The 18,100-nt window shown below is 46.4% G+C and overlaps 1 protein-coding gene and 1 long non-coding RNA gene across 3 annotated transcripts in view; one reads left to right on the top strand and one right to left on the bottom strand.

Moving 5' to 3' along the window:
• The window catches only part of LOC140205486 (cytosolic carboxypeptidase 2-like), a 110,661-nt gene that overhangs the window by 7,902 nt on the left and 84,659 nt on the right, over positions 1-18,100 (bottom strand). Inside the window, exons 15-19 of one of the 2 annotated variants that reach the window (XM_072273098.1) lie at positions 17,656-17,728; positions 13,026-13,262; positions 10,445-10,496; positions 4,761-4,996; positions 1,504-1,611 (exon numbers count right to left, since the gene is read on the bottom strand). In XM_072273098.1, coding sequence (XP_072129199.1) covers positions 1,504-1,611; positions 4,761-4,996; positions 10,445-10,496; positions 13,026-13,262; positions 17,656-17,728 — 706 coding nt within the window. The remainder of the gene's footprint in view (positions 1-1,503; positions 1,612-4,760; positions 4,997-10,444; positions 10,497-13,025; positions 13,263-17,655; positions 17,729-18,100) is intronic. The other variant, XM_072273099.1, reaches the window with a different exon arrangement.
• On the top strand, positions 3,121-17,820 carry LOC140205037 (uncharacterized). Its single transcript, XR_011887736.1, has 3 exons — positions 3,121-3,278; positions 12,686-12,853; positions 17,429-17,820. It is a non-coding gene; the product is annotated as an uncharacterized lncRNA (long non-coding RNA).

Raw genomic sequence — 18,100 nt, 5'->3', positions numbered from 1 at the left:
TACTCTTTGTGATTTTTTAAAAATGACCTGGATGAGGAAGTGGAGGGATGGGCTAGTAAATTTGCTGATGACACAAAGGTTGGAGGTGTTGTGGATAGTGTGGAGGGCTGTGAGACATCGCTAGGATGCAAAACTGGGCCGAGAAGTGGCCGATGGAGTTTAACCCAGATAAGTGTGAAATGGTTCATTTTGCTAGGTCAAATATGATGGCAGAATATAGTATTAATGATGAGACTCTTGGCAGTGTGGAGGGACCTTGAGGTCTGAGTCCATAGAACACTCAAAGCTGCTGTGCAGGTTGACTCTGTGGTTAAGAAGGCATACGGTGTATTGTCCTTCTTCAACCATGGAATTGAGTTCAAGAGCCAAGAGATAATGTTACAGCTATACAGGACCCTGGTCAGACCCCACTTGGAGTACTGTGCTCAATTCTGGTCACCTCACTACCGGAAGGATGTGGAAACCATAGCAAGGGTGCAGAGGAGATTTACAAGGATGTTGCCTGGATTGGGGAGCATGCCTTATGAGAACAGGTTGAGTGAACTCGGCCTTTTCTCCTTGGAGCGACGGAGTGTGAGAGTTGACCTGATAGAGGTGTACAAGATATTGAGAGGCATTGATCGTGTGGATAGTCAGAGGGTTTTCCCCAGGGCTGAAATGGCTAGCAAATGAGGGCATAATTTTAATGTTCTTGGAAGTAGGTACAGAGGAGATATCAGAAGTAAGTTTTTTACGCAGAGAGTGGTGAGTGCGTGGAATGGGCTGCCGGCGACGGTGGTGGAGGCGGGAACGATAGGGTCTTTTAAGAGTCTCCTGGATGGCCACATGGAGCTTAGAAAAATAGAGGGCAATGGGTAAAGCCTAGGTAGTTCTAAGGTAGGGACATGTTCAGCACAGCTTTGTGGGCCGAAGGGCCTGTATTGTGCTGTAGGTTTTCTATGTTTCTATGTTCATTGCCTTGAGGTGGAGACTGGAAAGGCATGGAAAGAAACTTTTTCCCTTAGTAGAAATGTCTATAACAAGAGGACATGGGTTTAAGGTTTAGAAGGGATGTGAGGAAGATCTTTCTCTTCCAGAGGGTGTTTCGAATCTGAAACACTGCCTGAGGAGTGGTGGGGGCCGAGACTCCAGACAAGCACTTGAATCATGAAAGCATGGACAGCTATGGACCAAGTGCTAGAAATGGAATCAGTTTGAAAATCAGCACAGATGCACCGAGCTAAAGAGCTGTGTGACTATAATCGATCTATAACTAATTACAAAACCCTATTTACTTTAGTGATAACCAGCAGGATTGAAAACATTCAAAACTGCCCTCTATGCTTCTTGGAAGAAAATGGAACTTGGATCTTTCTGGCCCATACTCTCTGAAAAAGGATTAATTGGAGACAGTATTGAGTACGAAGTCGATACGTCAGAGGGCACAGAATAAACAATGGAAGATGCACACTACGTCACAAACTCCCCAGCTGCCTGTCTCACCACCAGCATCCCAGAACCCACCTGTGGCCGACTCTGGCCTTCTTACACTGGGCTCATCAATCACCTCCGATCCCACAAAACCGGAACAGGTTTCGTCCTTGTACCAAACTCTCGAGCCCATGGGACTGCCTGAGGAAAAAGATCAGGAAGCTCTGTTACACAAATCTGCAGAATCTCATATCTGTCAGTTACACACATTGCGGAATCTACACCGCAAGACAATTTCCTGTGGAAGATACTGTACAGGGAGGGCGCAAGGGTCCAACTACCAAGGCAGGTCAGCAAGAGAGCTGTGGGAAATAGAGATGGGCTAGTGGTGAGGGGAGAGGGGAAAGGAATGGGAGGAAGAGGGGAGAGGGGAAAGGACTGGGAGGTAGAGGGGAAGGGACTGGGAGGAAGAGGGGAGAGGGGAAAGGACTGGGAGGAAGAGAGGAGAGGGGAAAGGACTGGGAGGAAGAGGGGAGGGGGAAAGGACTGGGAGGAAGAGGGGAGAGGGGAAAGGACTGGGAGGAAGAGAGGAGAGGGGAAAGGACTGGGAGGAAGGGGGAGAGGGGAAAGGACTGGGAGGAAGGGGGAGAGGGGAAAGGACTGGGAGGAAGAGGGGAGAGGGGAAAGGACTGGGAGGAAGAGAGGAGAGGGGAAAGGACTGGGAGGAAGGGGGAGAGGGGAAAGGACTGGGAGGAAGGGGGAGAGGGGAAAGGACTGGGAGGAAGAGGGGAGAGGGGAAAGGACTGGGAGGAAGGGGGAGAGGGGAAAGGACTGGGAGGAAGAGGGGAGAGGGGAAAGGACTGGGAGGAAGGGGGAGAGGGGAAAGGACTGGGAGGAAGAGGGGAGAGGGGAAAGGACTGGGAGGAAGAGGGAGAGGGGAAAGGACTGGAAGGAAGAGAGGAGAGGGGAAAGGACTGGGAGGAAGAGAGGAGAGGGGAAAGGAATGGGAGGAAGAGGGAGAGGGGAAAGGACTGGGAGGAAGAGGGGAGAGGGGAAAGGACTGGGAGGAAGGGGAGAGGGGAAAGGACTGGGAGGAAGAGGGGAGAGGGGAAAGGACTGGGAGGAAGAGGGGAGAGAGGAAAGGACTGGGAGGAAGTGGGGAGAGGGGAAAGGACTGGGAAGAAGAGAGGAGAGGGGAAAGGACTGCGAGGAAGAGAGGAGAGGGGAAAGGAATGGGAGGAAGGGGGAGAGGGGAAAGGAATGGGAGGAAGGGGGAGAGGGGAAAGGAATGGGAGGTAGAGGGGAGAGAGGAAGAAAGACTGGAGGATGGGGGAGTGGGGAACAAGGGCTTGGAGGAACAGGGGAGAAGGGACAAAGTTGGGTAGAGGGGCTGCGGGGAGAAGGGTTGGGATAGAATTTCCTGGCTGTAACAGAGAGGAGGAGGTGGAGGATGGAGGGAGGGTGCAGTGAGGAGGAGAGGTTAGAAGGAAAATTGCGGGGTAGAGGAAAATTAGAGATGGGGAGGTGAGTATGGAGGGTTGGAAAGGTGAGAGTTGTCGGTAGGGGAGGAAGTGAGGGATTTGAAAGTGGAGCAGGGCGGAGAGGAAGTGGCAAGTTGTGGCCTTACTGTACACGTTTCCAATCGTATCAGTGATCATTTGACAGCCATTGTATCTCACACAGGATCAGATTTCCTGGGAATCTGGGAATTGAAACCCTGCCCTGGTCATGGGCTGATCAGAGCCAAATGAACACAGCTGGGAATTGAAACACTGGGAGATGTCATGTGAACCCATTGACAGTGGCCTCTGTACCAGGTGCGCAGGTATGGAGGAGTCTGGTGTGGCTGGTCCTCCATTCAGAATCTGGTATGTATATATTGAACAACAGTATTAGACCAGAAGACTATAAGATATAGGAGCAGAAGTAGGCCATTCGGCCCATTGAGTCTGACACGCCATTCAATCAAGGGCTGATCCAATTCTTCCAGTCATCCCTACTCCCTGCCTTCACCCGATACCCTTTGATGCCCTGGCTAATCAAGAACCTATCTATCTCTGTCTTAAATGCACCCACTGACTTGGCCTCCACAGCCGCTTGTGGCAACAAATTCCACAGATTTACCACCCTCTGACTAAAGTAATCTGTCCGCATCCCAGTTCGAAATGGACGTCCTTCAATCCTGAAGTCGTGTCCTCTTGTCCAGATTCCCCTACCATGGGAAATGACTTTCTTCCTCTCAGTCCTTTCCCCTCTCCCCTCTTCCTCCCATTCCTTTCCCCTCTCCCCTCACCACTAGCCCATCTCTATTTCCCACAGCTCTCTTGCTGACCTGCCTTGGTAGTTGGACCCTTGCGCCCTCCCTGTACAGTATCTTCCACAGAAATGAATCTGTTCAGGCTTTTTAACATTCGGAATGTTTCTATGAGATCCGCCCTCATTCTCCTGAACTCCAGGGGATATAGCCCAAGAGATGCCAGACGTTTCTCATATGGTAACCCTTTTATTCCTGGAATCCTTCTCGTGAATCTTCTCTGAACTCTCTCCAAAGTCAGTATATCCTTTCTAAAATAAGGAGCCCAAAACTGCACTCCAAGTGTGGTCTCACGAGTGCCTTATAGAGCCTCAACATCACATCCCTGCTCTTGTATTCTATACCTCTAGAAATGAATGCCAACGTTGCATTCGCCTTCTTCACAACTGATTTAACCTGGAGGTTAACCTTTAAGGTATCCTGCGCAAGAACTCCCAAGTCTCTTTGCACCTCTGCATTTTGAATTCTCTCCCCATCTAAGTAATAGTCTGCCCACTTATTTCTTCCACCAAAGTGCATGACCATACACTTTCCAACATTGTATTTTATTTGCCAATTCTTTGCCCATTCCCCTAAACTATCTAAGTCTCTCTGCAGGCTCTCTGTTTCCTCAACACTACCCACTCATTCACCTATCTTGTATCATCGGCAAATTTAACCACAAATCCGTTAATCCCATTGTCAAATCATTGATGTACATCGTAAAAAGCAGCGGTCCCAACACCGACCCCTGTAGAACTCTACTGGTAACTGGCAGCCAGCCAGAATAGGATCCCTTTATTCCCAATCTCTGTTTTCTGCCGATCAGCCAATGCTCCACCCATACTAGTAACTTCTCTGTAATTCCATGGGCTCTTATCTTGCTAAGCAGCCTCATGTGCGGCACCTTGTCAAAGGCCTTCTGAAAATCCAAGTACACATCTACTGCATCTCCTTTGTCTACCCTGCTTGTAATTTCCTCAGGAAACCACGCTGGCTTTGGCCTATCTTGTCATGTGCCTCCCCTCTCCCCCCACTTTGTGAAGGAGCACAGTACCTGACTCTGCAGCGGTGATTGGCTTGGGTTTCACTGTGGTGCCCAGGCTGGCTGTTAACCCATCAGCAGCTGGATTTGGAACTTCCGAGGGTGCCAGCAGCTTCAGCTTGTCCAGATGAGAAATCGCTGAGCTTGACGTGAGCTGTCGATTTGTTTGCCGGGCCCTGCAGCCTGATGCTGAGTATGTGTTTAGAGGTCTGCGCAGGGAAGAGCCTGTCAATGTGGCTCTGCATACCCTGAGACACCAAGAACAAACCAGTCTTTCTCTCCACCTAAGGGGCACATCAATCTGTGTCCCACCCCGCTTCAGGGACAATTCAATCTGAATCCCCATTCACCCCACCCCCTCCCAGGCCCACCAGTCTGTGTTCCCACCTTCCCTGAATAATACCAAATTGTGTCCTCACTTTCCCTGGACACGTCCCCACCCCTGAAGATTCATCAGTCTGTGTACCACAGCTCTTGGGGTACCCCATTCTGTGTCCCCACCCCCTGGACACTCTAGTCCAAATCCCCTTCCCCTGGACTCACCAGTCCATGTCCCCACAATGACCTGTATCTCTATGTATCCCTGTTCCCCACCCCCCCCCCCCACCAGTTACAGAATGTTTTGTCTCCCCACCCCTCCACCAGGACACATAGGTCTGTGTTTCACACCTAGGCTAAGAAAGGATGTGTTGGCATTGGAGAGGTTCCAGAGGAGGTTTACAAGAATGATTCTAGGAATGAAAGGGTTAATGTATGAGGAGCATTTGACTAGCCTGTACTTGCTTGAGTTTAGAAGAATGAGGGGGAGAATCTCATTGAAACCTACCAAATATTGAAAGTCCTAGACAGAGCGGATGTGGAGAGAATGTTTTCAATGGCAGGGAAGTTAAGACCAGAGGGCACAGCCTCAGGATAGAAGGACATCGTACCTTCAGAACAGAGAAGAGGAGGAATTTCTTTAGCCAGAGGGTGGTGAAATCTGTGGAACTCATTGCCACTGACAGCTGTGGAGACCAAGTCATTGCGTTTATTTAAAGCAAAGTTGATAGGTTCTTGATTAGTAAGGTTACGGGGAGAAGGCAGGAGAATGGGTTTGAAAGGGAAAATAAATCAGCCCTGATCGAATGGCAGAGAAGATCGATGAGTCAAATAGTTAAATCCTGTTCCTATGTCTTACTGTCTTGAGACTCAGCAATGAGTGTCTCAACCCCAGTCACATTGATCCATGGCTCCTCATTCCCACCCTTCATGTTCCTTCCTTATGGTGTGTTGTGTTGTGTCACATAACACAACATAACATAACACACAGTTATGTTGTGACTTTGATGACTGAAATCTCTTTTGCTCCATCATCAGGCAAAGTTCAGGTGTCCAGAAAGCAACATGCCTGCTGCTGATGGCACCCTGTGACAAGTGGAAGCCTGTGGTCCTAGTCCCGTCACATGCCCTCACCACTTACTCTGACAAGAAAGAGGGGTCAAAAGGTTGGTGCTTGTTGCAAACAGAGACCTTCAGAGGCTGAAGCCAGACTGAGACACTGCAAATATCTCCAGCTCCAACATATATATTATAAAAACTAGGAGTCTCAGCAGTGATTCCAGCAGTGAGAATTCAAGACAAGTATGGCAAAGTTCAGAACATTGGCTGATAAGAGATATTGTAAGTTTAGCCGAAAACAAAACGAAGGTTGAGGAAGCTGAAATCATACAAAGGCATTGAGAAGTATAATTGAAGCAGAAAATAACTTGAAATTAGGAGAGCTTAAAAGGTATCATGAAATTTCCTTGGTGAGTAGGATTAAGGAGAATCCAAATGCATTTTATACGTATTTTAGAAGCAAGAGGCTGCTAGGGAAAGGGTCAGTCCATTCAAGGGCAAAGGAGGAAATTTATGCGTGGAGCCTGAGGAAGTGAGGTCTTCACAAAGAGAACGATATGGATAATGAGTTCTGGGAGGTTTGCTGATAATCTAAGCATGTCATTATTAAGGAGAAGGAGGTGTTGTAGGGTTTTGAAAAACATTAAGTTGGTTAAGTACCCAGGGTCTGATGGAATCTATCCCAGAGCACTGAGGGTGGTCAGAGAGGAGATTGACAAGATCTTAGTGTTCTCTGTAGCCAAAGGAAAGGCACCAGAGGACTGGAGAATAGCCAATATTGCTCCATTGTTCAAATTATAAAGGGATACACCAGGAAATTATAGGCCACTGAGCCTTACATCAGTTGCTGGAGAAGATCCTTTGGAGTAGGATTTACTTACATTTGGAAAATCACTGATTCATTAAGGAAAGTCAGTATGCCTCTATGCTGGGGGATGCTGTCTCACACATTTGTTTGAGCTTTTTGAGAAAATGATGAAGAAAATTGATGAGGGTAGGGAAATGGATGTTGTCCACATAGACTTCACTAAAGGATTTGATAAGGTCCCTCATTCAGAAGATTGAGTCACATTGGATCCACAATAAGTTATTGAATTTGCTCCAAAATTGCCTTGGTTGCAAGAAACAGAGGGTATTGATAGAGGTGCATTTCTCTTGACGGTTCTGCTGGGACCTTTGTTGTTTGTAATATATACTAATGATTTTGATGAAAATGTATTCAGTTTGATTAGTAAGTTTGCAGACACAAAAACTGACGAAGTTGTATTGTGAGGAAGGTTGTTAAAAGATACACAGATCAGTTTGAAATATAGGTGAAGTTTTATCCAGACAAAGTATTGTACTTTGGAAATCCAAATGTAAGGGGAAAGCATACAATAAATGGCAGGATCTTAGAAGCAGAGAGGGATCTTGGGGGTGCAAGTCCATTAAATGTCCTGGTCCAAACATACAATGGATGCCATGGCCAGAGCTTTACTTTCCCAGCAAGCTAAAGAAACTTTGCATTACCTTTGACCTTCATCAATTTATATTGAATCACTGTAGAACACATCCTTTCTGGATGTATCAGTGCTTGGAATGGCAACTGCTCTGCCTGAGACTACAGAGAGTTGTGAGCACGGCTCAACACATCATAGAAACCAACCTCCACTCCATGGTCTTCTCAGTGCCTTGGTAAAATGACCAAGTGCACCTACCCCACACATTTCCTCTTCTCCCCTCTCCCATCAGGCAGAAGATATAAAAGCTGGAAAACGTACCACCAGAATTCTATATCCTGCTGTTATTGAATGGTTCCCTTGTATGATAGAATGGACTGCTAACCTCACAATTTACCTCATTATGGGCTTGCACACTACTGTACTATACGTCTGCACTGCACTCTCTCTGTAACTAGCACTAATTTCTGCAAACAACAGGAATTCTGCAGATGCTGGAAATTCAAGCAACACACATCAAAGTTGCTGGTGAATGCAGCAGGCCAGGCAGCATCTGTAGGAAGAGGTGCAGTCGATGTTTCAGGCGCAGACCCTTCAGTTAGTCCTGACGAAGAGTCTGGGCCTGAAACGTCGACTGCACCTCTTCCTACAGATGCTGCCTGGCCTGCTGCGTTCACCAGCAACTTTGATGCGTGTTGCACTAATTTCTGCATTCTGTTACTGTTTTCCCTTGTGTTACTGCACTGTGTAACACAATGCTCTGTATGGATGGCAAGCAGAACAAAGTGTTGCAGTGCACCTTTGGAGATGTGACACTAATAAACCAAATTACCATAGCTCCCCAGAAGAGACAACATACAGTAAGTGGACAGGGTGCTGAAGAAGCCTGAAATACAAGCTTACTTGCTTATATTGATCAGGACACTGAATATAAAAATTGAAAGATCTTATTGCAGCTGTATAAAACTTTGGTTAGGCCACATTGCAGTACTGTGTGCAGTTTTGGGCACCACAGAGGGTGCAGACGATGGTCACCAGGATGTTGCCTGGATTAGAGAGGATTAGCTAGAAGGAAAGGATGGACAAACTTGGACTGTTTTGTCTGGAGTGTTGCATGCTGAGGGATGACCTGGTGGACGTATATAAAATTATGGCAGATAGATTAGGTAGAATTTCAGAGTTTTTTTCAAATACTAGAAGGCATTGCTTTAAAGTGAGAGTGGGGAAAGTTTAAAAGAGATTTATGAGGCAAGTTTATTTTACACAGAGAGTGGTAGGTGTCTGGAACATGCTGCCAGGAGAGGTGGGTGGAAGCGAATAAAATAGCATTAAGAGGCACTTAGACATGAGCAGGCAAGGATTCAAGGAACATAGACCATGGCATTGGTTAGATTAGTCAGTGTAGACATGGTGGGCCGCTGACCCTGTTTGATGTTCTATGTTACTACGTATAACACTTGTTATAGAATACCAGTCAGAAAAATATCCCTCCATCACCACTGACCCTGTTTCCTATTATCAAGCCAGTTAAGTTTGGCAACGCATCTTATATTCCTTGTACCTACCATATGGGACCTTGTCAAAAGTATTTTGGAATAGCAATAACAGATGCTGAGGTCCAGCCTTGATTGAGGTGAATTAATTTACAAGTGTTTCGGATAAAAGATTACTTGTCCATTAGCAAATCCACAGAGCATTAGATGTCAATTAGAAGGAATAGGATATGAAGAAGAATTTTCCACCTAGAAGTTGCTGGGCTACAGTACACACTGCCTGAAATGGTGGGAGCAGCAGAAATTGGCACTATGTGTCAATTTCAAACCTAGACCTCGAAGGGCAGAGTATGAGGTTAATGTCAAGATTTTTAGCATTTTGGAGGAACAAAGAGATCTTGGGGGTCCAAGTATATAGATCTCTCAAAGATGCCACACATATGGAAAGGGTGGTTATGATGTGCTGGCCTTCATTAATTGGGGGATCGTAAGGTAGTGTTAAGCTCTATAAAACTATTGTTGGACCAGACCTATTGTGTTCAGTTCTGGTCACTTCGTTGTAGGAAGGATGTGGGAACTTTATCGAGAGGTTACAGAACAGACTTGCCAGGATGCTGTCTGGATTAGAGAATGCGTCTCTTTGAGGAATGGTTAAGTAAGCTTGGGCTTTTCTCTTTGGAGCGAAGGAAGATGAGAGGTGATTTGATAGATTATAAGGGGAGTAAACAGAGTGGATGGCTGCACCTTACTGCCCAGAGCAGTAATGACCATTTGTTTAAGATGGGTGGAGGAGAGTTTAGGAAAGATGGCCAAGGTAGTTTTTTTTAATATATACAATGAGCAGTAGGTGTTTGGAATGCATTGCTGGGGGGCAGTGGAGGATGATGCAATAGGGACATTTAAAAAAAATCTCAAATAGTGAGATGGATGAAAGAGAAATGGAAGGTTATGGGCTGTGTAGGAGGGGAGGAATAATCTGATCCTGGAGCTGGTTATATAGATTGGGCTGAACAACCCAGACAATGTTGTAGTGCTCTATGTTTATAATCTGCATCTGAATATGAACTTCAGAAGCTTTGACTACAGGGATACCATACTGGAAGGTAGACGTTAGCTGAGCAGACAGAAATTGACTGATATCGTACTTTAAGGAAGTATTAGGCCAGGTGATTAAAACCGGTCAGAAGGATCGCAGGTTTAGCTCACCATGTGCATGGAGAACAGGGAGACACACATAGAGGGAGGGAGATGGTGAAACATTGAAAATGGGAATGAGCACATGAGCAGTATTAGAGAGGTGTAGAAAGTCGAGGCAGGTGGGGTTCAAACAGCCTACAAAAGATATGAAAACGGGGATGGAGACTGACATAAAAACGTGGATACCTACCGACTTGGGGTTGTCACAGTTGCGGAGGAAACACATCTCAGAAGTGAACTGCCTAGGGAGTAAGAGGAGGCATAAAGTCACATACACTCAGATCTCAAGACTACGTGAGTCAGGGAGTCACGTTACAGCTGTATATACCTTTGGTCAGAGCCTATTTGAAGTATTGTGTGTAATTCTGGTTATAACATGACAAGAAGAACATGGTGAGGTTCTAGAAGACGATTACCTAGAATGTTGCCTGCATTAGAAAGTATTAGCTGTGCGAGGCTGGACAAAATGTTTTCTGTCAAGTGGCAGAGGCTGAGGGAAAAGCTAATCAAATATACAAGATTACAAAAGGCTCAGATAGGGAAGATAGAGCTTTCCCCCCCAGGGTTGAAATGTCAAATATGAGAGGGCACAGCTTTTACAGACAGGAACTGGAGGGACATGGATCACACACAGGCAGATGAGATTAATTGAATGGTTGGACATGCTCCTGTGCTCCAGTGTTCTACGTACACTTGGTTTCATTTGGAAATCTCAATTGAGATCTCTTTTTCCCGACTATTAAATGGAGTTTAGGCTCCCTGACATGATGGAGCATTAGGGAGATACAGTTATGAGTGGATATAGTTCATGTGGTTAGTAGAGGTTTCTGTGATGGGGTTGGTTGTAGAATGAGATTAAGTAATCAACAAAAGGGCAATAAATGGTGTGGGTGGTGGCAGACAGATATAAGGTTCATGGGTAGTCAACTCACAATGGGAAGAGTGTACAGGATCTATGGAAGAAATTCAAATGGAGGAGAGAAGTGGCAGAATCCATCAAGTGGATGAGGTAACAGAAGTTAGACATGGGATCAAATAGGCTAGTCCTGTCATAGCGGCTTGGGAGTGCATGGGATCTGAAAATGAAATAAATGGGTTGAGTCGATGGTAATGTGGTTTACAAGGGGACAGTGGAAAGAGAGTAGATGGATGTGTTCAGGCAATGGTAGTCAAAACAAAGAATGCAAAATCTTAGCTATGGAATAAAGCAGAACACTCAGCCATTCTGGAGGGAGAAAGAGTTAGCATTCAACCTCAATGGCCTCTCATTAAGTTAAACTTCTGTTCTTTTCTCTCTGAACACCTTCTGCCCAGATGCTGAGTATTTAAAGCATTTTGCTTTCTTTGAATCTGTGGCAGTGTGGTTTGTAAAAAGAGACTGGGAGGATATGGAATCAATTGGTAAATTCCACCTTAACTGGGCTGGACAGTTTGAGTTACAAGGAGAACCTGGATAGGCTGGGAAATTTTCTCTAGAGTGAAGGAGGCTGAATGGTGACATTTTAGCGATTAATAAGATCATGAAGGACATACGTAGGTTGAGTGGTCACATCCTTTTTCCCAGGGTTGAGGAATCTGAGATGAACAAGTGTATGTCGTGTATCTGAGATGAACGGGTGCGGGTCGTGGATCGGAAATGAACGGGTGCTGGTCGTGTATCTGACATGAACGGGTGCTGGTTGTGGATCGGAAATGAACGGGTGCTGGTCGTGTATCTGAGATGAACGGGTGCTGGTTGTGGATTGGAAATGAACGGGTGCTGGTCGTGTATCTGAGATGAACGGGTGCGGGTCGTGGATCGGAAATGAACGGGTGCTGGTCGTGTATCTGAGATGAACGGGTGCTGGTCGTGGATCGGAAATGAACGGGTGCTGGTCGTGTATCTGAGATGAACGGGTGCTGGTTGTGGATCGGAAATGAATGGGTGTGGGCCGTGTATCTGAAATGAATGGGTGTAGATTGTGTATCTAAAAAGAACGAGTGTGGGTCGTGGATCTGAGATGAACGGGTGCGGGTCGTGGATCGGGAATGAACGGGTGCAGGTCGAGGAGCCTGAGATGAACGGGTGCTGGTCGTGGATCAGAAATGAACGGGTGCAGGTCGAGGAGCCTGAGATGAACGGGTGCTGGTCGTGGATTGGGAATGAACGGGTGTAGGTCGAGGAGCCTGAGATGAACGGGTGCTGGTCGTGGATTGGGAATGAACGGGTGCAGGTCGAGAAGTCTGAGATGAGAGGGTAAATGTTTTCAGTGAGTGATTGGACATTTAAAGAGGACCTGAGGGGCAGGTTTTTTCACCAAGAGCATTGGGGTGATGGGGGAGTGTTCACTTATTTACAATAATGGCATTTAGACAGTTACATGAAATGTTGAGATGGATATGGCTGGAAGGCAAATGGAACTAGCTGAAATCCGCAATTTGTTCGCCGTAGGTGAGTTGGTCCAAACGGGCCTGTCTATGACTGTACGAGAGCTGAATCCTTTCTGAATGAAGACCTTATCTCTTCCTTGGCTGCGTGACCATGCATCTGACGTTGGCCAAACCTCCACCAGGAAGCCGAACACTCTGTAATCACTGATGGAGACTTCCACGTCTTCAGGTAGGAACCATACTACTGTACTGGCAAAACCTCCACATCACTGCTTTGAGAATGAATTAATATCTACAGTGAGCATATTACTAGTTCAACAGAGCTGTGAGCAGCCCCATGATGAGTGTGGGGGCCCAGCTTCTGTCATCCACTGTTTCTTCCCTTTCAGGTCACCTCTCACCTGGTTTCCAACTGTAGTCACTCAGGTTCTGCTGCAAGGTGTCTGTGCAGGTCACGTCAGCCTCAAAGGGAAGCAGGTGTAGTTTGATGGGGATGCAGGAGCCCTGCTGCGGATGCCAGGACTGTTGTCGGTCGACGATGCTCAAAGGAAGGGCAAGGCGCTGACAAGCAGATCGCTGCTGGAGGGCCACTGGACTGGGCCTGTTGGCATTGCCCCCGTTGTCCCAGGCAAACCGGTCTGAGAGAGGGAGAGAGGGGAGAGAATGAGTGAGTGGGAAAGAGAGTGTGGTGGGAGAGGGAGAGCAAGTGGGGAAGAGAGAGCTAGTGAGAGGGAGAGAGTGAAAAGGAATGATGGAGTGAGAAAGAGCTAGAGAGAAAGTGGGAAAGAGAGCATGTGTGGGAGAGGAAGAGAGGGAATGAGAGGATGTGAGAGAGAATGAAAGTATGTGTGTGTGTGTGTGTGTGTGTGAGGGGGGAGTCAGAAAGTGAGAGGGACTGAGAGTGTGTGTGAGAGAGAGAGTGAAAGAGAGAAAATCAGACAGTGAATGATAGTGAAGGAGAGAGAGTAAGTGAGTATTCTCACGTCCCAAAAGCGAACTGGACATTAGGGGAATGGACTGAGTCTAGAGCTACGAGTGACTAATAGGATGGAATTTCTTTCTAGAGGTAGAAGTTAATCAATGTATCAGTGATATTTACAATATATCTCTAGAAGCAGGGACAGGCTGCCTTCTGATTTTCCAAGGTTCTGTAGCTCCTTAACTGGCCAGTTACCTGCTCCTGCTGTCCAGCATGTGGCCGTGGTGAAGGGGTGACTGAGGAGTGACACAAACTCCTTCACTCAATCAATGCCACTTGACAGCTACAACCAAAAAAATGTCACTTCTGGATTTGCAAAGCACAACCTGCTGGGAATGGCCCAGTCAGTCAGCTTGAGCAGAGATTAGAAACTGCAGGTTGCAGACATTGCTAACCACTGCAGGTCCCGCCAGAGCTCAAGCTGCTACCTGATGTTTCTTCAGAATGTCTCATCAGAACCGTGTCTCTTTCAGAGGGGAAGCTGGTTGTCCTGCTAGCTGTAAACATCTAATTTTATTTAGGGTTTATGGAACATTACAGAGGCGAAGCCAAGGGTTGAGTTTCACTCCCATCTAAATGCCAAGCTTTTGGCTGAGTTATCTGCACCATTATCCAGTAGGCTGGGTCAGTAGAGGGATGCTCAGTTACCCCCATAATACTGGGGCCTTGGTGGACTGGTGGACTGGTGCACTGGGACTGCTGAGTACTGGGGCCACTGGCTCAGGGGCTGAGGAACAGATTTGAGAAGGTGGGAGATAAGAGTCGAGCTGCCAACTATTAATGCAACCTGGCAGTTTTCAACATAATGGACTTATTAAATTCTGACAGCATTGTTCTGTGGAGGTTGAAGAGATGGTGCAGAGAAGATTCATAATGCTGCCTGGATTACAGAATATGTCTTAAAAGGAAAGTTTGAGTGAGCTAGGGCTTTTGCCTTTAGAGCAAAGAAGGATGAGAGATGACTTGACTGAGGTGTACAAAATGGGAAGAGTCATAGACAGAGTGGACGACCAGCACTTTCCCCCCACGCTAGTGATAGCTGATATGCTTTCAAAGTGAGTGGCGGAATGTTTGGATGAGATGTCAGAGGTAATTTTTATTTATACAGAGAGCGGTGGTACCTGGAACACACAGCCAGGGGTGATGGTACATTAGGGACATTTGCAGAGAGAGAAATAGAGTTAATTATTCAGGTAAATGACCCAATGGGTGGGACAGGGAGAATATTTTTCTGGAGGAAGTCCTACTGAACTTAAACTGGGTTCATGGGGAAAAAAGCCCCAAGTAATTGGCTTTGTGGGTCATGAAGTATGAAATCAGGATTGCATTGAGTTTGCGTTTGAATGCAGAGATGTGGAGAGGTTGAAAAGAGGAGGATCAAGATAGCAAAACTTTAGGGGTAAGAAGAGTGTGAGTGCCAATAACCTTCAATTTCAAAACTGAAATAATCATATAACAGGATTGACTTTACACTGCACAGCACTGCTTTGGAAACACACGTGTGAGCTCTCAATAATTACAGATATAAAGCTTGAATTAACACCTTATCTGTAACAATGAAAGTTCACACACACACACACACACACACTCACACACAAACACACTCACACACACACAGACCGACACACAGACAGACACACAGACACTCACATACAGACACACACACAGACACACAGACACACACAGACAGACACACACACAGACAGACACACACACACAGACACACACACACACTCACACACACAGACAGACACACACACTCACACACACACACACAGACACACAGACACTCTCACACACACACAGACACACACACACACTCACACACACAGACAGACACACACACACACTCACGCACACACACACAGACAGACACACACACAGAGACACACACACACAATCACACACACACAGACACACACACACTCACACACACAGACACTCACACACACACACACACACAGACACACACACAGACACACACACACTCACACACACACACACACACACACACTCACACACAGACCGACACACAGACACACTCACACACACACAGACACTCACACACAGACACACTCACACAGACACACACAGACAGACAGACACACACACACACACACAGACACACACACACACACACACACACACAGACACACACACACTCACACACACACACAGACACACACACACAATCACACACACACAGACACACACACACTCACACACACACACACACAGACACTCACACACACACACAGACAGACACACACACAGACACACACACACTCACACACACACACACACACACACACACACACACACACACTCACACACAGACCGACACACAGACACACTCACACACACACAGACACACAGACACTCACACACAGACACACTCACACAGACACACACAGACAGCCACACACACACACACACACTCACACACACACACAAACACACACAGACACACACACACTCACACACACAGACACACACACACACTCACACACACACACACAGACAGACACACACAGACACACACACAATCACACACACACAGACACACACACACACACACACACACACACTCACACACACACACACACACAGACACACACACAGACACACGCACACACTCACACACACACACACACACACACACACACACACACACACAGACCGACACACAGACACACTCACACACACACAGACACTCACACACAGACACACTCACACAGACACACACAGACAGACACACACACACAGACACACACACACACTCACACACACAGACAGACACACACACTCACACACACACACACACACGCACACACACACAGACAGACACACACACACAGACAGACACACACTCACACACACACACACACACAGACACACACACATTGGTGCACAGGAAGACCAATCACATTGTCTTCAGTGCAAGCGATAATATCTTCAACAGAGTGCACATCTACAAGGTGTCAATGGGGAAGATCAGAACGAGAGACTATGTAAAATGGTCACTAAGAACTCAGGAAGGCATGAGAGTGGGATTTGCTTCCACAGGGAGGAATTGATTATTATACACACCTTTAAGAAGCTAGGTGGACACAATATGGGGATGGAGCAGGAGCTTGTTGGGCCAAAGCCTTGTTTCTCTGCTCTATGTTCTGTACAAATACCATCTACTGCAGGGGTTTGTGTGAAGAAAGGATACGTGAGCTTAGTGCTTTTCTTGATGTAGAGTTCTGACCCAAGATGTAGACGTTTCCTTGGTCCATAGCGATGTTGCTTGACCTGCTGAGATCCTCCAACAATTAAGTGGCACTCCAGATTTCAGCATCTACATTTCCTTGTGTCTCCTAACACTTACCTTGTAATTTAATTCTCTCAACTGAGGCCAACTACCTTGGCAGAACAATCTAATAATGCACAGACTGAAGGCAAAAACATTGCAGTTATTTTCATCTGTCTAAGCTGTCAGTGTTTGTATCCTAGGTTCGATGAGAAGCAATAAGTAATTTTAATAGCAGTCATTCAAAGCTCATATCTTAAAGAGTAAAAATGAACTTCAATATTGTATAGTGGCCAATGATGATTTGGTAATTTATTTTTAAATACCTAGCTGGTCCATGAATTGAGAGAAGAAAGATGTCACTGTGCACAGCGTTGGATACAAGACAAATCGCCACTCCATCAAGCTACTTTATTTTCTCCTTTTTCTCCTTTTACTGAATCCTTGAGCCAGTGTGAGCATCAAAACCTGTACTGAGAGTGTTGGTTTCTGATGCCTGTGCTGAAACCCATTCACCCTTTTCACTACAGGTATGATATTCGCAGAAAGACTTGGAGCCCTTCGTCAGTCTCTGTCAGGGACTGAACAAGGGATTCCTGCACTCTGGAGACACAAGAAACTGCAGTCATTGGAAACTGGAGTAACTCACAAAGTGCTGGAGGAACTTAGCAGGTCGAGCAGAATCGACGGAGGGAGTGGACGGTTGACATTTTAGGTCAAGGCTCTCCTTTTCCACACTGATACTGGAAAATCTTACCATACTTGTGCCCTGGAGTAGCATTGTGCTGCCTGTGCAGGTAAGCCGCGGACACTGCCTCAAGCCAAGCAGCCTGCAAAGGTAGAGACACATCCGTCAAAGGTGCGCTAATACTGTAGCATTGTTTTAAAGTCACAAACAACAGCAGGAGACTGACCCAGAGTCACAGGTTCAAATCCCACCCTGGTAGTTGGGAATTTAAATTTAAATAAATAAAAAATCTTAAAAAATAAGAAAACTATTTAGTACAGTGACAATTACTGGATTGTTGTTTGTGGTTCATGAGGGCCCAGAAGTCTGATATACTGTACTTGAATGGGTGACTCCATAACTGCCTTCTCACATCCGTGAGATATATGAGCAGAATTAGCTCGTTTACTTGGTGTACCCTGAATGTTTAGGTCCAGCTGTGATCTTCTTTCAGTGAATACTCTGTGATGCCCAC

This window comes from Mobula birostris, chromosome 11 (assembly GCF_030028105.1).
Source record: "Mobula birostris isolate sMobBir1 chromosome 11, sMobBir1.hap1, whole genome shotgun sequence".
NCBI classification, from domain to species: domain Eukaryota; kingdom Metazoa; phylum Chordata; class Chondrichthyes; order Myliobatiformes; family Myliobatidae; genus Mobula; species Mobula birostris.
This window is presented reverse-complemented; position numbering and strand designations above follow the sequence as displayed.